At 36.6% G+C, this 26,802-nt stretch overlaps 2 protein-coding genes across 4 annotated transcripts; one reads left to right on the top strand and one right to left on the bottom strand.

The window, feature by feature from the left end:
• Positions 1 to 1,686: 1,686 nt before the first annotated feature.
• Positions 1,687 to 12,654, top strand: pabpn1 (poly(A) binding protein, nuclear 1). 3 transcript variants are annotated; one of them, XM_048173970.1, is made up of 7 exons: positions 1,687 to 2,176; positions 3,614 to 3,722; positions 3,996 to 4,063; positions 4,191 to 4,297; positions 6,517 to 6,604; positions 6,993 to 7,144; positions 11,988 to 12,654. In XM_048173970.1, the coding sequence occupies exons 1-7, from the start codon at positions 2,042 to 2,044 to the stop codon at positions 12,181 to 12,183; spliced, it is 855 nt and encodes a 284-aa protein (XP_048029927.1). In that variant the 5' UTR covers positions 1,687 to 2,041; the 3' UTR covers positions 12,184 to 12,654. The 3 variants fall into 3 exon arrangements, with proteins under 3 accessions (XP_048029927.1, XP_048029928.1, XP_048029929.1); XM_048173971.1 differs by lacking the exon at positions 11,988 to 12,654 and adding an exon at positions 11,056 to 11,846 and having other exon boundaries at positions 1,689 to 2,176; XM_048173972.1 differs by lacking the exon at positions 1,687 to 2,176 and adding an exon at positions 2,425 to 2,575.
• Positions 12,655 to 14,973: 2,319 nt separating this feature from the next.
• On the bottom strand, positions 14,974 to 20,661 carry ngdn (neuroguidin, EIF4E binding protein). Its single transcript, XM_048173969.1, has 11 exons — positions 20,559 to 20,661; positions 20,277 to 20,336; positions 20,092 to 20,163; positions 19,821 to 19,958; positions 19,364 to 19,448; positions 19,223 to 19,275; positions 16,661 to 16,766; positions 16,369 to 16,543; positions 16,079 to 16,226; positions 15,770 to 15,833; positions 14,974 to 15,682 (listed from the first exon to the last, which is right to left on the bottom strand). Exons 1-11 carry the CDS (start codon positions 20,580 to 20,582, stop codon positions 15,663 to 15,665), a joined length of 945 nt encoding a protein of 314 aa, XP_048029926.1. The 5' UTR covers positions 20,583 to 20,661; the 3' UTR covers positions 14,974 to 15,662.
• Between the last annotated feature and the right edge of the window lie 6,141 nt (positions 20,662 to 26,802).

The raw sequence follows: 26,802 nt of genomic DNA, 5'->3' as shown, positions 1-26,802 counted from the left end.
TTGTCAGGTGTTCAGCTTCATTGATAGAAAACTCAATGTGGCTGTCAAATGAAAACACTGAAGTATGACACTAAACGCTGAACCTACTCGTTAGAGATCAATATTAATTTCTCATAATGGGTAAGACAAATATGCACAATTTCAAAGGCCATGGTTTGTTACATTGAAGATCTCGGCATTCCAGTGTATGCATAGTAGCATTGTTGCCAGATCTCACTTGAAAAGCAAGCCAAAAAAAAAAAAGTATATATATATATATATATATATATTAATCACCCACAGAAAATATGAATAATACCATTCACCTTCACTGGTAAGTAAAGAAGTATTTTCAAGAACTTTATATATAATCAAAAGTTTTAGAGGACAAAAAAAGTGTTTTTTATATTTGTAAAGAAAAGAGAATTATCTAAATATATTTGCATTTTTGTATGATTCTGTAATGCAATTATCAGAATAGTATATCACATACTATATCTGCATATATTATCTGCAGATTTCCTATAGTACTTCAAAAAGGTATAAATCAGGTAGCACTGGCAGTTGATGAGGGGGAGGATGAGGGGGTCATAGTGACAATATGGCAGATGGATATGATAACATGATGATATGATGGTTATTTGGTAATACTTGTGTTCCATGAGGGTACAATGTTGCCTGAGAGCAACAGTTACTTTTTATTAAATATGAAATTGTAATACATTAAAAATAACTTGTTTATTCATGTGTCTGGTTAAAGAAATTGATGTTTTCAATAAATATATTTCTTCTTTTTCTACATGAAAATGTCAAATGTATCAATTTGTCCATTGTGGTACAATGTTGCTTCGAGGCAACAAACCTTTTAAAAAATAAATGAATGAAAATGTGTATCGATATTGTTAAAGTGTCCAATTTTAAGCAGGAAAAACAACAAATATTTTTTTTTTCTCATTGATATCATATAGAGGGATATATATCACTTATCACATACACCATCTACAACTATTGACCATCGAAATGTATAAATGCATTTCTCTTTTATGTGCACATTATGTGCAACAAATTTCACCAAAAAAGTCTGAAATTTTACATTATGTAGAGTACAACTCGGACAGTAGGTGGGGATATTTGACAACAACCATTAGAGGTCATAATTAAATTAATACATATATTTTTCTTAATTCATTTTTTTTATGAACAACATGACAAACATTCAGAGAACAATAGAGAAATAAATAACAAAATTATAATGTATAAAATATAAAGTTTCAAAAAGAGAGGCTTTGAAAAAATATCTAATTCCTGATATTCAACAGTTTGGTCTTTATTGCGCTATTTGGGACAAGCAGTAGCCTAAATATGGGACTATATTCTGGAAATAAGTTTAAAAAAAAAAAAAGTATTTATAAGTGACTTTACATACAATACAAGTCAAAGGACCAAGTGGATTATATTGTGGAAACATGGCAACATTGCATAGTAGCTCTAATCCGATACAAATACCGTTGCAATCTAAAGGTGGTCTGTGAGCCGTGATTGACACTACTTTCATCCAATCACAGTCGCTGTTGTAAAGTCTAAGCGGCGAGCGCAGTAAAATATCCCAAGAGAACACCAATACCCGTTCTCGATACGTTGAGAGGGCGTGTCTAAAGAGCGGAATTGTCCAATCACCTCTCGATAGTGCGCCTGCAGTGCTCAGAATCCCCGCCCACGGCTTCCATTTCTGTTCTGGAACACACGAGCCCTCGCGAAGAATACACATTTGCTTTTCTGAATTTGTCTTCTAATGTAAATAGAGTAGTAAGTGCGACATATTGACTAAGTGAACCCTATTTATATTTGGATAAATAGTGTTGGGGTTTTTGTTTTTCGCTGAAGGACACGTTTGAGCTCCAGAAGAAGCGAGGCGGGCTTTTATTCCCCATTTTAACTTTAGTGAGCGGCGTTTTCCGCCGTTTTTTTATTCCCTCCCCTGCCCCTCTCTCTTGCTCCCCCCTGCGAGAGTCGCGGCCTGTAGTTTAGCCACGAGGCGCGTCGGACCACCGGGAATCAGGAGATGGCGGAGTTTGGTAACGGACTGGCAGATGAGTCTCTGCTGGACTCAGACCCGGGTCACTCAGAACTTGAAGACCCAGGCGCCGGCGATGAAGAACCTGGATTAGACGAGGGAGAGGCCGCTATTGAAGATCCGGTAAGTGAAGGACGTATTATACCCGCTTTAACAACTAATTTCGTTTTTTTGTAAACGTTTTCATCCTAATTTCCTCTCTAACCTCACATTTTTAAAAAATCGTTATTGTAAAGCAAATAATCATGTCAACGCGAAACCGGTTTTGCCAAGTCGGTTTGTCCGCCATTGTGGCTCACGCAGTGCAGTAGAATTAGTGAGTGACATGCGTGCTGCTGGCCGCCATGTTGGCGCAACATTGGTCTGGGTTCCTCTGCGCCAGATCTGTAGACCTAGCGGGGGGAAAAAATCTTCATCGCAAAAATGCGCGACGGGAGATGTAAGAGACAGGGGCGAGGGTAGGACAGGCCGCCATTAGCCGCAGCAGTGTGGGTCCATCCGCAAAGAAGCAGACGGCTCACGGTAAACACGCCTCTTTTCTGATCAGTAATATTTGTGGCGTGAAAAAGTAAGTCGCGTTGGTAATTGCGTGCGAGTGTTTTTGGCCTCTGCTATGGAATAAATCTTTATGCGACGTGTGTGACATGTTAAAAAGGCGTGAGAGGCTTTTATTTTCAGATTTTGCATCGAATTGCTAGCATTAAGGAAAATTGCAGAGTTATCGTTGGGCAGAACGCTGTATGTCATGCACATCTGCATCGCCGTGATCCTTTTATTCGATGTACTTTAGAGATTAAATGCCGCTCGTGATGTATTGCATAATTTGTTGGTGGTTTTTGTGTGTGTGATGGAGATGGGGCATTAGGGCTGGGCTGGTGCATTTCTCTCCATGCACATTAACGTTATTGGAACTGGAGTAGGTCATGCATTTGAATGCTGAATGCATGTCTACTTTATTTCATCATGCATTGATGCTCTATTTATGGGTCGTATTTAATCATTGGTTACTTTATAATATGCTGCTGTTTGTGTATCCTAATCGGTTACCGATGTTAGATCGTATCATGCAAAATCTTGTTTTAACTGCGTAAAAGGGGCCATCACATGCATGCTGTGTTACTTTAGAAGCAATCCAAAGCGACTCCCACTGCCCTGCAATGCAGCACTGCTGAAACTTGTGTGCGTGCGTGTGAATACACACCAAAAGTGTGTTCTCTCGCGCACAACAATGCATGCACGGATGGCATCATGTTTAGGGCGTCTTGCTGACTGGACAGTAAATGGTTTGAAAGCGCTCAGTGCATAATCACGTGTGTGAAAGTGCATGTGCATGCTGTCTCCATGATATCTGGTGAGAACGAATGAATGATGGTGACAAAATGGATTTAGCAGCAATACATGATACTGATGCAGATATAGATCAGGCACACTAAAATCATATACTCGTATAACAGGATCTAGTCATGCAAAATATTTAATAACAATTTTCTTAAATGTCTAATATTCTGTGGGGGTTTTTTTTGGTAAGGTCTATATATGAATGTTCATTTGCCTTCTCAGGAGCTGGAGGCAATTAAAGCCCGGGTGAGAGAGATGGAGGAGGAGGCAGAGAAACTGAAGGAGCTACAGAACGAGGTGGAGAAACAGATGAATCTCAGTCCTCCACCTGGTAAGTGAGACTGAATGAATGAGGGAGGGAGAACGGGCAAGTCTTGGGAAGATTGAGTTAAAGGGAGCACTGCAGAACAGACAGTGCTGATGAATAAGACTGCATTAGGAGAAGAAGAATAACTAGCACTGGAGGTCAATAGAGATATGTCTAGAAACAGAGCGAAACCTAGATTTCAGAGGCGAAGCTCTGCAGTAACCTTGCAGACAATGTGGTTGCTATGATAAATCCTGGGTTTTGGAGTTGTGTGGAAATAGTGTTTTCTCTTTGCAGCTGGCCCTGTCATTATGTCCATTGAAGAGAAGATGGAAGCCGATGGGAGATCTATTTACGTTGGAAATGTATGGGCAATTATTCTCATACCTACATGGTTATTAGCTGTATTCATATAATTTGTTGCATTTTGTAATGCTTTCTGAGGAATGCTTGATGTTAGAAGTGGTGATGATTAGATTTTGTCTGTTGCAGGTGGATTATGGTGCGACGGCAGAAGAGTTGGAGGCGCACTTCCACGGATGTGGGTCCGTAAACAGAGTCACCATCTTGTGTGACAAGTTTACAGGACACCCCAAAGGGTAATTCATGCATTCTCACCGGTTTCTCTTTCCTATCTATGGCATTTGTCTTTTTTTGGGCGTCTCATTTTCTTGTTCTCTTGTGCAGTGTCTGCTCCACTGTAGGATTAGAGAGGGCATTGATGCATCACCTTAACCCACAAACTGAACAGCAGCCTCTGAAATAATGAACAGATCTAGAATTTGAGGCATATTGGCTGTGATACTAGTAAAGAAGTATTGTTTAATAAAAATTAGTTAGATTAAGCACAAATGATTAATTTAAGCATTTTTTTCCTCTTCAGATTTTAGGCATATATATATATATATATATATATATATATATATATATATATATATATATATATATATATGGTTTATGCCACAGCTGCCCTAAATTAACAGTATTGGTGATTAGGGATGTGCGCAATGACTAATTTCATAACCGTTTAAGCGGAAATTTTGCAACCAACTAGTTGACTAGTCTAAACCCGCCCCCATAATAGCTTATTATAAACAGATTACCTCAAATAAAAGTTAGTCCACATAAGTCAGCACATTAAGGTATTGTTGTTCATTACCTCGGCAACCACTTGTGTGTCCTGATTTGAACGCTCTTCTTGTGTATGAACATTATCTGTACACATGACAGGTGGCAAAAATCGCAAGAAAAACTCGGTGTGTACTGACAACTACATTATTTAACCGTATTTACTTCGTTAGGATGTTGAATAGCAACTGCTCAAATGTCAACAATTCATGCTTCTCCTTTAATCCGATAAATTTCATATCGTATTGCCCCTCATAGCCGGTAGTATAACAAGCCTAAGCAAGCTTAATTGTCATACTAGTTTGATATGACATTGAAGAAAACGGAAAAGTTGTGTAGGCAAGGCTTTCAAAATGGCTTACTCCCTCACCTTGCTCATCTTCTGATCGGACATATCTCTGAACCCCGATGCAAGCGCCACAGAGAAAACCAATGCGTTGTAAAATTAAATGATTTTGTTTTCTGCTGCAGATATACACTTTTCAAAATAATATATTAATTTCAATATGTAACATTAACATGATGGTAATTTAAACGTAGCCTATATAGAGCAAATATAAAGCAAAACATTGAATGTGCAAAAAAAATTGTGTAAACGACTAGTGTTTTCCAAGTCGACTAGCAGCAGCAGTATCGTTTAATCGACTAGTCTGCTAGTCTCGCAGATCCCTATTGATTACCAAAATAATTTTATGTCTCTGTAATGGTTAATCCACACCAGTATGCGTAAACTCTTTAGTCGCAGTAGTGTTGCTAATGCTAAAATATAATTGTTGCAATATAATGGAGTCAAAGATAGATATCACAAAAGTTTTAATCAAAAGTAAGTCTTTGGGTAAAACTAGAAACTATTTGGGAGTCAATAACAACAGAGACTGTGGGAAAGTACATAAAAACAATGGCAGCAAAAATGCAAGCTGTTATCAAGGCCAAAGGAAGCCATACAAAATAAAAACACTTTTTTTTTTTTTTGTTTATTATGTGTGAATAAAGACTATTTAGTTGTTCCAGTTATGAATCAAATAAATGAAAAAATATTTAGTTTTAAAAATGTTTTTGACAGAATCATCAAATATTTGGGGTTTCTCTTTATGACAGGTGGTCTAATAAATGTTAACCTCTGTCTATATATATATATATATATATATATATATATATATATATATATATATATATTTTTTTTTATATATATATATATATATATATATATATATATATATTATGAGAAAATTTTATTTTTATATAAACATTTTTATTATATATTTTTATATATTATTTTTGTGCATGGCCACCCAGGTATCTGTAGGAACATTGCAGTAATAAGTATGGCCTTTAATGTGGTGCGATTTTATGCTATTTATATGTGGAATTGAGACTGTGAGTTGTGAGATTCTTTAGCTTTGTGCTATTCTGGTGCACAGTATTTTCAAGCTGTTCCCATTAATAATTTGCCAACCCATTGCATGGGGTAACATTTGATGCAATGCTTTAATCACAGCTACTTTGAACACAGTTTTCTGTCATCTTAATAAATCTTTTACGGTATGCTTGCTTGGTTTCTGATACATGAATCCATGTATATATTTGCGTTGAACAATAAATAATTCATAGCAGTTTCAGTATATGCTTTGCTGCTCTTTTTAATTGACCTTGATTGCCCTTATGATCATTTGCTCTCATCACGTTTCAGGTTTGCATATATAGAGTTTGCAGACAAGGAGTCTGTTAGGACAGCCATGGCACTGGATGAGTCCTTATTCAGAGGAAGGCAGATTAAGGTGAGATGAGGCATAACATAACACATTGTCTAAAGTCAATGTTAAACTGAGTTGAGTTTTAATAATAGAAATTACTTGTCTAGTAATCCAGAAGATATGCTTTATAAAGCACTGACAAACACTTCAGTAGTTTTCAGTTCCTCCAGCACTGCTCATTTTGTGTATCTCCCTCATCTAACACACCTGATTCAACTCATTAGCTCATTAGTTGAGACTGCAAGACCTGAAATTGGCTATATGTCAGATAAGGGAGACATTCAAAATGTGCAGTGCTGTGGGTCCTCCAGGACAGGTTTGAAAACCCCTGCCCTATACCATAGTTTATTATATTTTAGAATTTCTTGGAGTCTTGAAATGTTGAACTTAAATTTCCTAACTGTTCTTCCAGGTTGGGGCCAAGAGAACAAATCGTCCTGGCATCAGCACCACAGACCGCGGTTTCCCTCGGGCCCGCTTCCGCTCACGGGGAGGAAACTTCTCGTCCCGGGCGCGCTACTACAGTGGCTACACACCTCCCAGAGGCAGAGGACGGGCCTTCAGGTGAGCTCCATGCCAACCTGCATGTTTGACAGTGACTGACACACAGGCTCCATCCTGACAGAGAGTGCTGCTGTGAAAGTGTGTGCGCGTCGGGTGGGGGACGACCTAAAATAAGTGTTTCTAAATGTTCATGCTTAATATTTATTATTTATTTAATTTATTTTTATTAAAGGGATAATTCACCCAAAAATGAAAATGATCCCATAATTTACTCACCCTCAAGCTGTTCTAAGTTAATATTACTATGTTCTTTCAGATGAACACAATCAGAGTTATATTATAAAATATCCTGGCTCTTCAAAGCTTTAAAATGGTAGTGAATGGCGCTTCTGGTTTTGAAGTAAACGTTTAACTATTCCTTATAAAAGATATCCACATGGCTCCAGGGGTTAATAAAGGCCTTCTGAAGCAAAGCGATGGGTTTTTGTAAGAAAAATATCTGTATTTAAATCTTTATAAACTAAAATAACTTGCTTCCAGCAGACAGCCTATGCAAATCGATTTATGCCAAAACAGGGTAACCCCTGACCTGAGGCATGACGTAATGATGAATGCGGAAACGCAGAGGATAGAGCAAAACAAAACACCGGTCATGAATTAGAAGTCTAAAACGAGAATTTTTAAAGAGAAATGTCAGAGGAATTCAATATAAGAGAAGAGGAACTTCTGGAACTTGCTTAATGTTTTCCTGAGTTCGTTGCACAGCCCTGTTTGTTTAAACCGGGAGAGGCATCTAAGATTACGATACTCCTACATCTTATGTCATACATCGCGTCATGGGTTACACTTTTTTTTTTTTCTTTTTTTTCTTTTTTTTTTTGACGCAAGTCGATTTGCATAGGCCATCTGCCAGAAGCTTTTTTTTTTTTTTTTTTTTTAAATATGGATATTTTTCTTACACAAAAAAAAAACATTGCTTCTCTTCTGAAGGCCTTTATTAACAACTTCAGGGGAGTTGTATGGATTATATTTATGATGGGTGGATGCACTTTTTTGGACTTCAAAATCAGGAGCACCATTCACTACCATGGAAGAGCAATGTTGTTGTTGTTTTTTGTTTTTTTTAATAACTCCAATTGTGTTTGACTGAAAGAAGATAAACCTAGGATGGCTTGAGGGTGAGTAAATCATGGGATAATTTTGGGGTGAACTATCCCTTTAATCTCATCTTGTAATATAAACATTTCAGGAACAATTACTAATAGAAAAAAACATACCAAAATTTTTTTTTTTTTTTTTAACATGACATTTCCTAAAATCCATAAACTCTTCTGCTTTTCTTTTTTTTTTTGTGATTTTTATTTTATTATTATTTTTCTTGTTACCTTTTAAAGCATTCTGTGCTAGTTTGTAATTGTATAGCAATCTGTCTCCTGTATGTATGCATGCTCCTGTTTAATGCCTCTGGGTGTGAGGAGAGAAGGAACTGCACCACTCTCTTTTGTAGTCTGCACTCTCTGTACAAACCCTTGTGTGTCGTCATGTTAAAAGGAAAACTGAGGAAGAATTACAGAAACCATTAAAAACACACATCGTTATCATCTCGGTCCATTTTTCTCCTGCAGTGTAAGATTCTGAGCATGGAATGATCCTTCGCACTCATCAGAGGTTTAGAAGTCAATAACCTGCTTCCCAGTGTGAAGATCATTTCTGCGTTGTGCTTAAAAACGGTTAGATCTCAACATAGTGAATTTTCTAAAAAAAAGCCTGTGGTCCTGTCTCGGTAGGCACCTCGATAGGTTTCAAGACTAAACCCAAATCCTGTTAGGCCCTCTGGACAGATTTAGCACTCTATTGCCTGGTTTCACAGAGAAGGCTTAAGCCTAGTCCCAGACTAAAATACATGTTTGAGCTGTCTTAACTGAAAGCAACTTGCTCTGACATATCTTAAAATATGTCAGTCCCATTGTTTCTTTTTTCTCAAGATGCACACCAGTGATGTTTTTTTCTTCTTCTTCTTTTTCTAAGGCACGTTTTAAAAAGCTACTTAAATGTTTCAATTTAACTAGGGGCATTTTCTGTAGATCATTTGCTTTGTTCCGAAACAGAGGCTTAATTTATTAAAAAGTTGCATTTTCTTCTTGGTTTGGTTTGCTTTCACAAGGCAACATTGCAAAGCATACCAAAATGTGTTTATGCAAGTCACATGTTATCTTAAGGGTCAGAGTTTCCTCTGCGTCATCCATCAAGATGATTGACAAGTTCACTCCATACGTTTTTTGTGGCTTATTTCTAACTGTCGACATTGTAACTGTAGCCGTCATTCCCGGCATAATTATAGCGGGAAGCAAGGCTTCGTCGGGACTGCATTCTTGCACAGAGAAGAGCAATTACACAACATTTTAAGATGAAGAGGCACTCTTTGGTTTTCAACGGTGATAACTAATGTGCTCACTCACAGAATCAGACATTGCTGCTTTGTCGTTATGAATTACGATACTGCTTGCTTCGTTGGTCCACTGGGTCGGATTGCTTTCTGTCCTCAACCAAACCCCTCCAGAGTTTGTTTGCTGTCGGGCCGAGACTACCTCGCTCAGAGCGATTGTTTTGGTGCGGATCCAAACACGATTGCCGTGTTCACATATGCCTAAATGAACCGAACTAAGCGAGAAAACGCACCAGGTTCGGAAACAAACGCTTCGAATCAGCCGGATGTGAAAGCACCCCAAGGCTTTTTCATGGCTTAATCTAAGCTCTGTCTGTGAAACCAGGCCTGTATCTTTATCATTACTGTTGGCTTCAATTGTTTTGATGACCTAGTGTGTTAAAGGACTTTAAATTGGAGATTTTTGGGAGCATTTGAATATTTCCTGTCTTTTAAGAACTGGTGGCGTGAAAGCATTTTATGAATCAGAATCTTGTACATCAGTTTGTTGGGAAACTCTTGTACATGCACTGTCACACTGACTTTTTTCTTTTTTTTGGGTGAAGCTGTTAGTGCCCTGTAGAGGTTTGAAGAGTTTGTTTGATCCCAAACCCAAATATTTTTGATGTGAATTAGGTCACTTATGATTGTGAATTTTTATATCTTTATAATTAGCCAATGGGATCCTACAAGTTTGAGTATGTAGCTGATGTCAAGCTCAGCTCTGAATAACTGAAAGGCAAGTGTTTGTTTGACCTCAGGCAAGTTTAGTTCAGAAAATCCCATTTTGGTACATTTTCACCCCCTCGCATGAATAACAATGTGTTCACTTCCAGAATGGAGGGTTCATTCCTGCAGCCTGATATTGACTGTTTTAGAATCCAACCGATAACAGGTTTCTGTGCCACAAAGAGCGCAGGCTGTTCCTGGAGGGGGTTTTGTGTGAATGACGAGCGTCTCTGGCTGCCACTGCATTTATTGATGTGTATATATGTGTGTGAGTGTGTGTGTGCGCGCGCTTTGTGGCCCAGTCCATTTGTGGAAAGCTGTGTCGTTGACTGTAACTGTGTGTGCATGTGTCCGAGGGTTCATGTCCCCAGGATCTCTCCCTTACAGAGACCACAGGAGCCGCCCCGTTCAGAGAGAGAGAAAGAGGGAGAGCGTGTTTTCACTGCCCCCCACACTGGACACTAGACCATTTATAAAGCTTGAATATAATGCGCACACACACACATTCTGCTGTTGGATAATCTTCCTCAGCTTCCCTTTTTAAAGTAAACAACATTTACTGGATTCTTTACACATGGTTGCATTGATCGCTATTTAAATCTTGTTATCCGTAGAAGAGTGGTATACATTGCATTTCATTTTTGAATTATGTGTATACCTGTAACGTGAGTGCATAAACGTTCAGCTTGTCCTCAAACGGCCCTTTAAAATGCATATTACTGATATACACTCATACCCCAAAAAAAGTGAATTGGTGTCCGTCTTCTTAAACCAATCACAAAAAAGAACTCACCCTCTTTTTCTCTCTCTTTTCCAGGGGCCGAGGGCGAACAACATCGTGGTACTCCCCTTACTAATACCTCCCTACCCCCCTATGAAATCCCCCTTACTATCATCCCGTATCCCTATAGAAAAGAAAAAAGACCCCTCTCAATAAAGGAAGAAAAAAAGAAGAAAAAAAAAGACAAAAAAGGAAAAAAAAAAAGAAAAAAAAAAAAAAAAGAGCATCTCCTGGAAAGACAGACTGACTGGCCGCAGTGTGCGATTGTGTGTGCGCGTGGGTGTGAGGAGGTGTTGCGATCGCCCTGGTAAGGTACAATATGGCCGTCGGGGAGATTTGGTGGCATTTGTTTAAATTTGAGAAGATGATGATGTAATCTCAGGCTGCAGATGTGTCCTTTTGTCTGGCTGTGATTTTTCTCTCACCAAACAGCCCCTCTTATGTTTGCATTCAAGAAAGGCAAACAGAAAAAAAAATGTTAACTTTTTTTTTTTTTTTTAATTATTGTACCGTGAATATGTGAACAATTTAATAGCAAGAATGTTGTTGTTTTCACAAAGTTGTGCTATTTGAGATCATATTCTCTATTATTTGTCTGTGCTCTCTGGAATCCCTTTTCCCCCCAGCGCTGTTTTCTTTCCTGTTCATCCCTCACTCGGATTACCTCCTCCACCTGTGTTATTCCGACAATGGTTTAGAGTTCGGCGTTGTTTTTTTACGTTTTACTGTTCTTGAACCATCTTCCACACCATACGACTATTGTAAGATGGCATGGCCTGAGCTCTGAGATCTTTTCTTTTGTGTTTTTAAGAATTCTTTTTTTTTTTTTTTTTTTTTTTTTTGTCTCATGCTGCCATATGCCATTCCCGACCATCAGTTTCTCCTTCCTCTGTTCCTGTGCTCCCCCTCCCCCCCTCCCCTCTCCCTTGCTCTCTCTTTGTATATTAGACCACTTCTTGTCGTTTCAGGTTTCAGGACCAGTGGAGACTGACTACCCCTCCTCCCGTGGCCGCAGCGCCCCCTACCGTCTCGGCGGCGTCTCTGTCTCTTTCTGCTCCCGCTATGCACACTCACCCAATCCTCTCTGTGTGGGGGGGAGGGGGAGGGGGACAGGGCGACCACCGGCCCACTGCGGGAGGCATTTATTACAATAACAAGCGCTGAGCTTTATCAACATAAATATACTGAGATGCACCAGGCCCATGTTAACACATACAGACAGACACACCGCACACATCCACCACACAAATTTATATATCGTGAAGGCAGAGCCATGATAGAGCAATGGCTGCTTAAATTGCGAGTGAGTGAGAGAGGCAGGACCAGGAAGAGGTTGAAGGGGAGGGTTCTTCTAGGGCCTTGTCTTTCTCAGTGCACAGTGCAGTTAGGGCACGATGGAGCACTAATGCGTGGGCTACAGGTATCGGTTATTTAAGGAGGGCTTCGGAGCTTTTATTTCGGGGGGGAGGGAGGGGGATTTGTGTGCAGAGGGTTTTCTCGTTTCTGTTCGTTTTCCTTTTTCGAATGGGGGAGTGGGTATGGACGAAAAGAGAAAAGATGTTTTCCTTTTTTATTTTATTTTTAACCCATGAGTCTGTAATTAGAAAAAAAATAAAAGACATTGTGTAAAAAGTACTTCAAGTGTTTGGGCCTTTCTTGGGGGTGGGATTTTCGAGACGCGTGTAATTTCTGCCCCGATAACCAACATGCCGAATTTGAGAAATATTTTAGAAAAATAAAACAGTTTAGAAAAATATAGAATTTGATTTAAGTAATTTCCAGGTCTGGGAAAGTATGGATACATTTCCCGTAGAAAAAAAAAGATAAATTTGATTTCATGCAAAGTTTAGTGATCATTTAGTGATTGTCAAACACAACTTAATGAATTCGAGCCACACATTTTCATTTTGAAAAACGTTTTTTCTTTATCATAAGAGGGTGTCTTTTGAACTTCACTAAATGAATGTGCATGTGCCACTCAAACCAGCAACAGAAAAAAAGAGCAAACAATCATCTAAATCATACTTTGCTTTTTGGCGATCGTACAACACAAATCACATTTACAGTATCAAAACGGTGTCAGAGCTGAATGTGTAGGTTATACAGCGGTTTATTGCATAAGCGCATGTTATTTCGAGAAAAACAAAGAAAAAATATATATCTATGAACCACGTGTAATGCTGTATGAGCCATAAATATGGTCTGATAAATCTACAGGGAAGTTTGGAAAGTTGAGGCTGGAAATGTTAAAATATAGTATCAGTGCATTCAAAGTCAATAATATTTCAGTAACGCTTTACAATAAGGTTCATTAGTTAACACGAACTAATAATGAACTGCACTTATACAGCATTTAATAATCTTTGTTAATGTTAATTTCAACATTAACTAATGCATTATTAAAATCTTGTTAACATTAGTTAATGCACTGTGAACAAGAACAAACAATGAACAACTGTATTTTCATTAACGTTAACGTAGATTAGTAAATACAGTAACAAATGTATTGCTCATGGTTCATGTCAGTTAATACATTAACTAACTAAAGTTTTATTAATATTTCTGAATAATAAGTGTCCCCAACTAAGCAAGCCAAAAGGCTACAGTGGCAAAGAACCCAAACTCCATCGGTGACAGAAATGGAGGGGGGAAAAAAAAACCTTGGGAGAAACCAGGCTCAGTCTGGTTGCCAGTTCTCTGTCCAGATGTGCAGCCTGGAATTAAACCATACCATGTTTGTTCAAGTCAGAAAGTAAACATTGGCCATAGTGTCTTGCAGTGGACTGTTTCCTCATAACAGCTTAAAGTACAATGTATTTTACCTGAATTATGTTACAGGGACCCAAACAATGTCCATGCTTTAGTTTTCTGCCATACTCCATAAACGAGTTAATACAACAACAAAAAAAAAACAATGGACATGTTCTGAACAATAGCAAAAGCCAGCATTTTTTTTTTTTTTTTTTTCAAAAAGACTTTGACCTTTCCATACTGCACAACTCTAAACATCCTCACCATCATGAGACACACAGGTCAAGTTCATAGCAGAATATGGTTGTCAGTCATGACTATATTGTTTTTGTTGTTTTTTAATAGGCTGTTAAATGCAGTTTCTTAATTTTTTGTGTTGAAGTCATTGTAGTAATTTTTTTGTTTTGACTATAGACTGCACAAAATCTCATCTTAATACTTTTGAGGTTAATTAATGTCTCTGGAAATTAGTGATCCATGTCATTGTATTAAGTTGAATGTCAAAGGTTTTTTGTCTATTAAAGGATTTTTGGATGATGATTTGGCACAGAAGGCCCCAAGTGGCATGTTGTTAATAGTGTTTTTTTAATACTTACTGTAATCGATGGGGTTATTTAATAATTCCATGAATGAGATGTAGGCCTACATAATATCAAACATGTTTACTTTTCATTAAAACCTATCGGCTAATTGAGTGAAATCACTCCATTTTGTGGTGAACTATCCCAGTAAGGCAGGAGTCTTCTCCCATCTTACCCTATGTCTTTGATAATATATCCCATTTCCTGAAATCACAAGTGTTTCTTTTAGTTACACAGTACACTTCTTAGGCTTATATTGAGATCCACTGCTATTGATTTGACTGCACCAACAATATTGATTCCAGGTTTTTTTTATTGTCATTCCATGTGCGAGTTCAGGAACGAAACTAAGTACCGAAGTCCTGGTTAAAAAAAACCCAAGATAACCAATAACACATTAAAACTCAAGTGTATAGCTAATCATGGATGAGAACTGACCTGGACGATGACAGCACTGTTTTCTACAGAAGATGAAATTATCTAATTTAATAATTGATTATCTTTGCAACGGAACCGAATCAACACTGAACTGACTTCAGCTGAACAATTGCACCATTTTCTTTTAGAGCTGCTTTACAGCCAAAATGAACTCTGTTTGCATCATTGACCACCATGTTTCATCTGACTTTTCAGCAGATTGACTTAGTCACATTTAATATAATCCTGCGATTTGGATGGGACAAAAAGTCATTTACTGCAACATTGTCAAGAATTGGACATGTTTTTCCAATCAACACAATAATTGAAATATATTTAATTGAATATGAAATTATTGTAAACATATCCACCACTTTTACAAGAATGTCTTACAACTAAATACACTCGGTTATGCTAAACACGGTAATCCGATTGATACTGAGACCAACAATTTGCATTAACAAAAATTACATCATAAGCTCCACACATATCTCAATACACTGCAACACTTTACAATAAGGTTAGTTAAACAACTAACATGAACTAATCATGAGCAATACATTTGTTACTGTATTTACTAAACATCGTTAACGTAAATGAAAATACAGTTGTTCATTGTTTGTTCTTGTTCACAGCACATTAATGTTAACAAGATTTTAATAATGTATTAGTAAATGTTAAAATTAACATTAACAAAGATTAATAAATGCTGTAGAAGTGCAGTTCATTATTAGTTCATGTTAACTAATGAACCTTATTGTAAAGTGTTACCCAATACACCATTTTGTTCATGGAAGGAAAACAAACTGTCCCAGGCAAAGATTTATTTATAATCCTGGAAAAAACAATTTTGTTGAAATTTCTCTTAGACTTGTTCTCCTTTGCATCATAGGTTTACTTGTGCTTCTTGAAAACTGAAAAGATAAAATATGTATTAATATGCAACACTAGAAGCGTACATTTTTTAAAGTACCCGTATAACATACAAAACAAATACTTACTTTTCTTTTTTTTACTTTTCTTAACCATTTTCTTCTTTTTCTTGGGTTTTGGATGATCAATATCCTATGAAAAAAGGGGAGGGGGGAGAAAACACTCAGAAATGTTTCCTAAAATGAAGGATCTGAGATTAGCGGATGTCTTATAACTTACTTCCTCTCCGTCATAGATTACCACATTAAGCTTTTAAAAATGCATTACATGTCCAGTGTAATGAAATACACATGCAAGAACTGTATTTTCTCATTACAACAGCAACTGGAACTTTGAAAGATATGCAAAACTACCCATGATGCCAGTGTCTAGCTCACCTGTGCTTCTCCCCCTGTCAGAACAGTGATGTCACCGAACCGTGTGATGTTACTCAGCTGTGATGCCATTCCCATCATTCCTCTCTTTCTGAGCTTCTGCTCGCGTGTCATACTGAGACGGACCATCATGGACTCCTCATAGTTTTTCCTTTTACAAAATATTTCCCAAAAGCATTAGGAAAAAACATCAATTTACAAAACATTTATTTTAATCCAAAACCTAAAACTAGATTCAAAATACCATATATTATCTAGAACATCATAATTCCATAAACCTCCACATCACGTACCTGTACTGCTCCTCTCGGCTTTGCCGTTCAGTCTGGAAGTCTCTGCGGTCACTGATCTCCTCCGGAGCGTCGCTGTATTGCTGCCGGAGCTCCTGGATCACAGAGCTGCGGAGTGCCGCTCGCTTCTGTTTATTAACGCGCTCCTTCTCCCGGTCTGTTTCCGTCATGTCCCCATCTGTGTATGTATGGACAGGAGGGTTTGGGGTGAGTATTAACTGCAATTATGTCTCTACATCTGAATCCTAATGTGAAATAAACATAAAATGAACTGCTACAAAATAAAAGGACTTGCCATAATGCATTGGAGCAATTCGAGGAGGTACGTATCTCCTGCTGCCTGAAGGCTCTTTTGTTTTTCCTTCTTCACCCTCATCATCTGAATTCTCAGATTCACTGAGCTGTGTGGAAGAAATGCAGCAATTTTAAATAAAATTTAATATACATATAAAAAAAAAATACATAAATACTATATAAAATATAACACTTTAAATTTATATATATATATATATATATCTCAAACATGAAAACAACTAATATTTTGTGAAAACAAAAGAGATTATCGAACTGTCAAAAGATTTTTGAGTGACTCGGGGCACAGAAGAACTTCATCAGATTAAGGCTTATTATTAAAGTCTCTGTCAAACAAATTAATTGTAGTAAAAGGGAAGCTATAAAAGCCAGTTAAGAAGCAAACAGGTATTTGAAGCTGTTGGTGTCTCTAGAGTCCCATGAACCTCTCCATGGGGTGGCTATTCACCCTATGGATATTCATCTGGACCACAAATCCATTCATCTGGACCATTTATTGTAGTACTGCATTTGTCAGTGAATAACACTATTTAAAAATGAGTCTTTTTGTATTTCTAAACCCACTGCAAATGTTTCTCTTTGTGAGGTTTGGTTAGTGATGGCTGAAATGCAACTTTACGCACAACTGCCAGCCAGCATGGAGAGCTTCTAGAGACTCCAGAGACACCAGGAGCTTCAAATACCTGTTTGCTGCTGAACTGGTTTTTATATAGCTGCCCTTTTAATACAGTTTGTTTGACAGGAACTTTACTTAATAAGCCTTAATCGGAGTTCTTCTATGCTCTGAGTTGCTCACAAATCTTTTGACAGTTCAATAATCTCTATTCAGTTTTCGCAAAATATTAGTTGTTTTCATGCCTTTTGCACAACATTGGACCATTTCATGCTTTTCATCTTCAGAAAGATCTTTCTTTCTCCCCATGTTGCATGAAACCTGTGACTTGCTTAATGTGGAACAACCTCTTTAAAAGGTGCTAAAGAGGATCTTTTCGTCGACTGAGAAACCAAAGACTGTTACTGAGTTTTTGAAATGACCGCATGCGTAAGAACAACCCCCCTCCTTCACAGCTCATTTCGAGGGAACGCCTCCCAAAACTCGTGCAGGAGTATTGGAACACGAGTGTTTACCACCGGCATTCGCTGTGTCGTGTTAGTGGATTCATTATGTCGGACTCACCGCAGGTAACTCATAATCTGCAGTTGTTACTCCTGTCTCCTGACAAAAACATTGCATGCGGCGCCTGTGGAGTGTGGAAAGTTACTGGAGCGCGCAGCCGCGCTCGTCTCTCACAAGGAACGTCACGGCAGTGATTGACAAGCCAGAGGGCCAATCGTTTACGCGATGATCGCATAAATGATTGGCTGATGTTTTTAAGGGCCTACCTCGTGCACAGATGATGTGTATTAATATTATTCCTTTCAGTGCACCTAATAAATAGTCTTTTATCAGTTAGTAAAGACAGTTTCAAGTAATATTGCAAAAATGTATAAAACAAAACACCTTTAGCACCTTTAAGTAGGTTTCATATTTTACCTAAGTAGACCTGGCAAACTACTTAAACCTGTCTAAGATTGATACCAGTTATCTAAAAAGATACAAGAAATAAAACAAACACTTACTTTGAAAAACTAAAAACTGAATGTTTACTGTACTGAAATCTTACTGATATATCACTTGCGTAATAAGTGTATATACAGTACACATAACATTAAAGGATTAGTTCACTTTCATGAAAATTAGCCCAAGCTTTACTCACTCTCAAGCCATCCTAGGTGTATATGACTTTCTTCTTTCTGATGAACACAATCGGAGTTATATTAATAAATATCCTGACGCATCCAAGCTTTATAATGGCAGTGAGGGGATCAACGAGTATGAAGCTTAAGAAAGTGCCTCCATCCATAATAAATGTACTCCACATGGCTCCGGGGGTTTAATAAAGGGCTTCTAAAGTGAAGCAACATGTTTGTGTAAATAAAAATATCCATATTTAACGATTTATATAGTAAAATATCAAGTTTCCACCAGACCGCCTTCTGTATTCAACTTACGAAACAACAGAACTGGCGTCGCGTCAGTTAACCTTTTGCCGTAAGTTGAATAGGGAACGTGTAGGACGTAGCATAAGCTTTTTAAACTGAGAGAGTTTTACACTTTATTTGTAAGTTGAATACAGATGGAGGTCTGGCGGAAGCTAGATATTTTACTTCATAACTAGTTAAATATAGATTTTTTTTTTTTTTTTACACAAATGAATTGCTTCGCTTCAGAAGGACTTTATTAACCGTGTGGACTACGTTTATGATGGATGGATGTGGATGGAGGCACTTTCTTCAGCTCACACTCTATATCGCTCAAGCTCGGATGCATCAGGATATTCATTCATATAACTCAGATTGTATTCATCAGAAAGAAGAAAGTCATATACACCTAGGATGGCTTGAGGTTGAGTAAAGCTTAGGGTAATTTTCATTTGAAAGTGAACTAATCCTTTAAAACTACATACTATTTAATATATATTATATGACATGAGAAGAGCTTTACCTTGCTAACCATATTCTGAGGATTAGGGCGAAAGTGTAGAGGGTCATTTTCAGCTGGAAGAAAAACCATCATTCAAGTCAGTAAACTTGTGGTTCAGCTCTTAATATGTGCAATCAATGACAAAAGCATCAAAAGACTTACAGAGGCTGCCTGTCACTGCAGTCCGCACTAATTTATCAATCTGATATTTGAGCTTTTGATCTAGGGGACGCATCTTCTCCAAAACCTACACAAGAAAAAAAAAGAAAAAAAACTCTTTAACACAGGCACAGCATTATAGGTAGTCTGCATACTGTATAATGCAATATACTGATTTATAACTGATGTGACCTGATGCATACACTATGTACCAAAGTCAGAAATTAACCAAGTTGGTGTATTTATTAAACATGTAATTTATTGCATTATCGTATTGATTTGAAGCCAGAACAGGCAGAATTCTACAAACTGGGAATTTGTTGTAGAGAATGAATTGATTCATCTGAGGGATTTGACAAAAATTGATGAAACACTTTGATTTTTTTAATATATGATTAAGGGAAAATCTATTCAAAGATCAACTATTAATAGAATTTTTTTAAACTTTTTTGTGTCATACCGTCCTTATGGTGACCAGCCTGTGGATGGCGCTGTTGTCTTTCAGACTTTCTCCCTCTGTCTTTAAACTGATTAAATGAGTGATGTCTTGCAAGTAAAATAGTAACATATGATATCTCAAGTCCAGAAAAGACAAACCCTAGAGCGAAAAGGAAAAGACATGTCAAAAACATTTGTGTGTGTGTGTAAGTGAGACAGAGAGAGAGAGAGAGAGAGAGAGAGAGAGAGAGAGAGATTGTGATGGTATTTTAATACCATAAAAATAGTTCTACCTTAGAAGTCTGATAAGCTTTCTCTCGGACTTTCTTTATCAGGTCCTGGACATGACTTGTTATTGAAGCAACCTGAAAATATATCAGTGTCAATCATTATCAAATATTCTCTTATCTCGATATTATATCCAATTGTGATTCTGTCCATCTAAATAAAAAAATTCAGGTTCTGTGACACTACAGACCTGTTCTGTGAGACTGTTGAGTAGAAGCACGGCAGTGGGAAGGTCACTGTCAATAATTTCCTGCAAAAGACAACTACATCTGTACATCTGTACACTACAACAGATCATAAAGGCTATCAGGTTAGCCAACGTGAATTTGAACAAGTCTTGTCACTTATCCGAGAAATAACACACAATTTCATGGCTAAATGGAGATAAAACTATATTATACCCGTTCCATTACAGTACATCTATGTATAAGTTCAAATAAGAACAAAAATATTGAGTTAAAGAACAACTCACGTTTCCAACCGTGGCGGTCGCCATCTTGGATTAACCAAGTTGATACGGGTACCACGTAGGGACAAAACTCGAAGCAAGCAATTCAGGACAAAAATTGTCTTTCGACAATAGTCAACATCTTTGTTAAGAATATTTCATGTTTAAACGTGCTTTAATTATTATATAGACTCAGTATTGCATACAAAAGGTAAAATGACCCTTATTATTTAAGCCATTAAAAGTAGGCTAGCCTTACATCAAAAATACATAAAGTAGCCTAGCCTATGTAAGTATACCAAACATCAAAATATAGCCAATTAAACATATGAAAGCGTATATTACACTAGTTTTGTTTACCATTCCTGCTAAAATTCCTAAACCAGCCAAAGGTGGTTAACTAGTCTGGCTGGTTTTAGATGGTCTGTTGGTTGTGCAGTGAGATCCAGGCAGACAAGCAATGATTACGTCAGAGATCAAATTTGAATAAGGAATAAGAAATTTTATAAAAATGTAGCAAATAAGTTTCAAGATAAGACAGAAAAGTAAATCTAAGCATTAATATCAAAAGTATTGCATCTGACAGATGAAGTTTGTGAAGATAGAGAAAGTATAGAGAAAGGCCCAGAAGAAGTAAGATATAGTAAGATATTAAGATATCAGAATGAAAGGAGAGGAAGATGAAGCAGAAGAAGAAGCCCCAAGTCTTATGAAACTATAAGCTACATTTAATATGCTGTGCCTGTAACAGGAAGGGACTAGGGAAAGTACCTATTGAGGTTCTTTGTACTTCTCTTGCAACCATTTAATGATGCATTCAAGACAAAAAGCAGGTCTGATTAGGTCCTTATAAAGCATATGGAATAACTTAAGCAATTGTGGTTTTAAGACCTTTAAGAGAATATCGTGGATCTTGTTTTATCTTCTGTCTGCAGAGATGGAAACATATACCAAGGTACATCACGTAACCAAGTCTGATGAAGAGTATGCCCACTCGATCTTACAGCACAGAAGAGACACAAAAAGATCTTACATTTAGAAATAATCAAACATATCAGAGCATATAGTAGCCTAGAATATATGTAAACAATTACATATAACCGAAAAAGAACAATAATGTAACATAAGGCATAAAAAGGATCTAGAATTCATAAATAAAAGATTAATTAGATTCATAAAGGTAAAATTGATAAAAGGAATGAATAAATTACATCCAAAAAAAAAAAAAAAGAATAGCCTACAATTAAATACATTTGTGTATAAACATTTTTGTATACCAAGTTTGGGGCATTTTTCAGCTAATAACTAGCCAAGCCACCTTAAATATAAATGAGGCTGGATCAAAGTATATGTCTATTTGTTGTTAATTCACAATTCTAAAATAGACTTTCTTGAACTTTCTGCAGTTTTGCATTTTATCAGAAGATGGCGTGAGACTCCATTTGACCTCAGTCACAACACTGTGGGTGAAGAGAAGAACGAAGCACATTGAGTGATGAATGTGAGTAACTGAAGACGTTTACTGAACTCGCTGTGCGTTATGTATTTGAATGGTTCTTACATTATGAGCATTTCTGACCACTTACATTCACATGTCCTCGAATAAAGATAAACACAGCAGCCAAGTTAAAACTAGCTTATGTCTTAAGAACAAGTCTTACCAACTAGCAAATAGTTAGGGCTAATCAGTCTTATGTTTTCAGATTCAAATTAGACCAATCTACGTTTTCATGTAACTTACTTAAAAGGTTATGACCAGGGGCTGGTTGCATAAACTGTTAAGACTATAGCCTAGTCTTAGCTACAAGTTAGTCATCACATTTTTTTTTCTTTAAGACTGTTAATAACTTCTTCTTTTTTTAAGTCAAGTATAGCTACATAAAAACATAGACTGGTCCAATTTGATACCAAAAAGTAAGACTGATTGCCCCTTGACTAATCTCTAGTTGGTCATACTAGTACTCAAGTCTTAACTTAAAGGGTTAGTTCACCCAAAAATGAATATAATGTAATTTATTACTCACCCTCATGTCGTTCTACACCCGTAAGACCGTTGTTAATCTTCGGAACACTAATTAAGATATTTTTGATTAAATCAGATGGCTCAGTGTGGCCTCCATTGACAGCAATGCCATTGTAAATCTCAAGATCCATAAAGGTACTAAAAACATTTAAAACAGTTCATGTGAGTTCGGTCGATCTACCTTAATATTATAAAGCGACAAGAATACTTTTTGTGTGCAAAAAAAAACAAAATAACAACTTTTTAACAATATCTCGTGATGGCCGATTTCAAAACACTGCTTCATGAAGCTTTACGAATCGAATCAGTGATTCGGATCTCCTATCAACTGGCTAAACTGCTGAAATCACGTGATTTTGGTGCTCCGAACCGCTGATTTGATTGGTAAAGCTCTGAAGCAGTGTTTTGAAATAGGCCATCATGAGATATTGTTGAAAAGTTGTTATTTTGTTTTTTGGCACACAAAAAGTATTCTCGTCGCTTCATAACATTAAGGTAGAACCACTGAACTCACATGAACTGTTTTAAATGTTTTTAGTACCTTTATGGATCTTGAGATTTACAATGGCATTGCTCTCAATAGAGGCCTCACTGGGCCATCAGATTTTATCAAAAATATCTTAATTTGTGTTTTGAAGATGAATAAAGGTCTTAGAGGTGTGGAACGGCATGAGGGTGAGTAATAAATGACATTATTTTAATTTTTGAGTGAACTAACCCTTTAATGGCTATGTTTACACAACTGGTCCCAGACTTAGATGACTAACTTTTAAAGGGTTAGTTCACCCAAAAATTAAAATTCTGTCATTTATTACTCACCCTCATGCCCTCATGTCACCGGATTTCAACAAAAAATATCTTAATTCGTGTTCCGAAGATTAACGAAGGTCTTACGGTGTTGAACGGCATGAGGGTGAGTAATAAATGACAGAATTTTAATTTTTGGGTGAACTAACCCTTTAAGACTAATCTAAACAGTTTATGCAGCCGACCCTGCTGGTTAATATTGTGCATGATGGTGATGACATTTCTCTTTTTGCAGAAAAAATATAAGCCTTGGACTTCCTAATGCAGCTAGTAATGCAGTCGATGCAGTTAAAATAATATTGATCGCAATATGCATTTACATGTAGCCTATACATTACACTCTTAGAAAGAAAAAAAGATTCAGCAGAGTTATATATAGAACCTAATACTTTAATGTATAATGGGTTATTTCATTTTTTTCTAGTGATAAAGTATGTTTACAAGCTGTTTAATTCATCAAATTACAAAATTCCATAATGGGAACCCCTGAAAGGTTCCTATATGGGTCATTGACGAATAAGGTTTTTAAAAGTGTAAAAAAAAACTATAATGGGGATATAATTAATTTTGAAGTTTTATTAACTGTTAACAATGAGATTATGTGTTTTTTATAATCCATTAACACTGCTTTTGTCATTTTTTACAAGATGGACAAAATTTGTCACCAAAAACGTCATTCGGTTTAACCAAAACCTAGGTTTTACCGAATGACACTTTTGGTTATACCGAATGACAATATTTTCAAACAATGCTAACTGTCTGATATCTTGCTAGCCAAAGGACAATCAAAAATGTATATTTAGTACAAGTTTTTAAAATATTACAACATTTTCCATGTTTTATAGCAGTTATACCAAATGACCTGATGTTTCGGGACATGCATATGAGCAAGTGAAAACATCACTTTTTCAAATAGTTAGTTAGTTAGTTACTTTGCTTCACGACCATGTGGTCCTTTGCAGGTGTCTGAATGATGTCACATCCTGTCACGTAATATTGATTGCATGACTTGATCCAAAATGGTTCCTTCATATTGGTTACTCCAAATAACATCAATGAAATTAATTTTTCCGGACATTCTTTCTCATAACTTCTACACATTTAATACCATTTTGCACTATGTTGATATATGATGTTATAAAATCATGCCAGAATAAAAAAATATATACATTTATAACATTTTAAGATATTTTAATCACAAATTAAATGGCTGTATTAGCCTTTATGGTTAAACCGAATGACCTTTTGACACTTCAAAATCTTTAAAATACCTTTATATGTAGCAAAATATAATTAAAACCTTTTGGAATCAATAAAAGAAATCTAGTTGTACTACCTTACATACTTTGGATGTCATATATTTGTTTTTTATTATTATTAAGGCCTTTGGAGAAAAAAAAGACCCATAACGTTATTCACCCATATATGAAGCATCCGACACAACTCTTTACGATTCATTAGTCTAAGACTGATGACACTTAAACATCTGGAAACGGTAATAAAAGGGACATGTTTGAAGCTAATAAAGGCTAATCCGTTCTTTAAAACTAAAACAATTTAGGACAGAAAATGTCTCCTAATTGAAGAATCATCTGTACATGCATGTTTCAGACAGCAAGATAAACATTGTGAAAGAATTACAATTAAATCACAAATACATTCAGTGAGGTATTGCTAATGATATGAGATGAGAAACATGCTGAAAGAGGTGCAAAGTGAGAACAGATAGAGACAGATGTGAGTAAAGCTCTCTGTGTGGCCTTGAGCAGCCACTGCCGTACATAAGGGCCAACGCTCTTCCTGTTAACCCTCCTGACAAGATGGACCTTACAGGAATCACTAATGAATCTGTGTCTGGGCCTCTGTAACTATTAAAGGAAATCATACATGCTTTTGACAAAGCCTTTCCCGAACATACACTCTCTTTCTCTCCGATATGGCCACAGAGGATCTATGTTTGTGAAGTCTGCTGTGAGAACACTGTAAATGTAATTATTATTAGCAGCTGCCCTATTTGTTCCCATTCTTATGGATTAGAGGGGAAAAAAGCAATAAAAAAGTTCACCCATTCTGCTACCCTCTCTCATCAGTAAATGGCTTTCCAGTCTCTTTCTGTCCTCTGATTGGATGTTCTTTAGTGCCGTTTATGGAAAGGCTCCCACTTAAATTAGTCTTGGCTGGTCATATCATTAGCTGGATGAAACTCTTAGAGATGTGGTCTAATTAGTTTAACTCTAAATAAAATAACATCACACCTTCAGCTCTTCTCGGCACACTAACACTGAGTACAAAGATATAGGCAGGGAGCATAACAGTTGAAAGTGAGTGAAATACAGACCTCATTGAAAACCTATAGGCCCCTTACCAAGCACAGCAATCCAAGCAGATTGGCCTTATGGTCATGCAAAAAACTCCAGCCACATTACAAAGAATCCAATGGTAACACCGTGTGAGCTGCTGCTCAATGACAATGGAGCGCCGCGAACCCCCACACTGACTATCAGGGGAGTTTGAACAGTTATGCGTCCTGCCACATAAAGGATTACCAGGGCTGTTTCTGTTACTCAGATAACATACAACTGCTTTTGACAAAGACACCATGCAGGCTAAGCAAAATCCTGCGGAGAAGTGGGAATTGAGCTCTCTCTTTTCGACAAGAGGCTTTTGATTTAAGGCCTGAGATTCATGCATTATTCTGGCTTTTTAACCACTTTCTCATATAAATGATAAAGAATGGAGAGTTAATATTTGTTTGTTATTTTCACCCTTTTCAAGCTATCTTATCATAAATAAATCTCCTTCAACATGTTTATATTTTTTTTGTGTGTGTATTTAACAGTGCTGTCAAATCGATTAATTGTGATTTAGTGCATTTGACATAAAGGTTTGTAAATATATAATAAATGTGCAGAGCTGAGTAGTAACGGATTACGTGTCATCTGGATTACGTAATCAGATTCCAAAAATCAAGTACTTGTAATGAAAGTAAACTACTTTTTAAAATACTCGTAATCAGACTACAGTTATGATTACATATTATTTACACAATGGCAGTAAGTTGTTCACAATTCATTGATTCTCCTAATTTTTCATTTTTTTAACGTTTATATTTTTCATAATAAACCTGCCACCTATATATGTTTGTGATTCTTCGAGTTTTTCCAGCGGTGAGGGGGAAAAATAAATGAATATATATGAAATATAGATAAAATATAAATATATTAAATAATAATAATATAGATGAAATATTTGATGAAGCAGTGATATTGCTGTGAATTTCAATATTTGTATTTGTTCCACAAATGTGTAATCTATATTACCGATTACAATTTTTGTCATGTACTTTGTAATCAGTAACTGATTACAATTCATAAGAAATATATATATATATATATATATATATATATATGAAGACTTCAGATGCAAAAGCCTCTAAGT

The sequence above is a fragment of the Megalobrama amblycephala genome, linkage group LG22, assembly GCF_018812025.1.
Source record: "Megalobrama amblycephala isolate DHTTF-2021 linkage group LG22, ASM1881202v1, whole genome shotgun sequence".
NCBI lineage: Eukaryota > Metazoa > Chordata > Actinopteri > Cypriniformes > Xenocyprididae > Megalobrama > Megalobrama amblycephala.
This window is presented reverse-complemented; position numbering and strand designations above follow the sequence as displayed.

Excerpts from the sequence above, each read along its gene's own strand:
- pabpn1 (XM_048173970.1), top strand. The coding sequence starts at position 2,042 with ATGGCGGAGTTTGGTAACGGACTGGCAGATGAGTCTCTGCTGGACTCA. Across the intron at positions 3,723-3,995 it reads GAATCTCAGTCCTCCACCTG|CTGGCCCTGTCATTATGTCC; the intron begins GTAAGTGAGACT and ends TTCTCTTTGCAG. Across the intron at positions 7,145-11,987 it reads GGCAGAGGACGGGCCTTCAG|GTTTCAGGACCAGTGGAGAC; the intron begins GTGAGCTCCATG and ends TTGTCGTTTCAG.
- ngdn (XM_048173969.1), bottom strand. The coding sequence starts at position 20,582 with ATGGCGACCGCCACGGTTGGAAAC. Across the intron at positions 19,449-19,820 it reads GGCTGGTCACCATAAGGACG|GTTTTGGAGAAGATGCGTCC; the intron begins GTATGACACAAA and ends TTTCTTGTGTAG. Across the intron at positions 16,227-16,368 it reads AGCCGAGAGGAGCAGTACAG|GAAAAACTATGAGGAGTCCA; the intron begins GTACGTGATGTG and ends ATTTTGTAAAAG.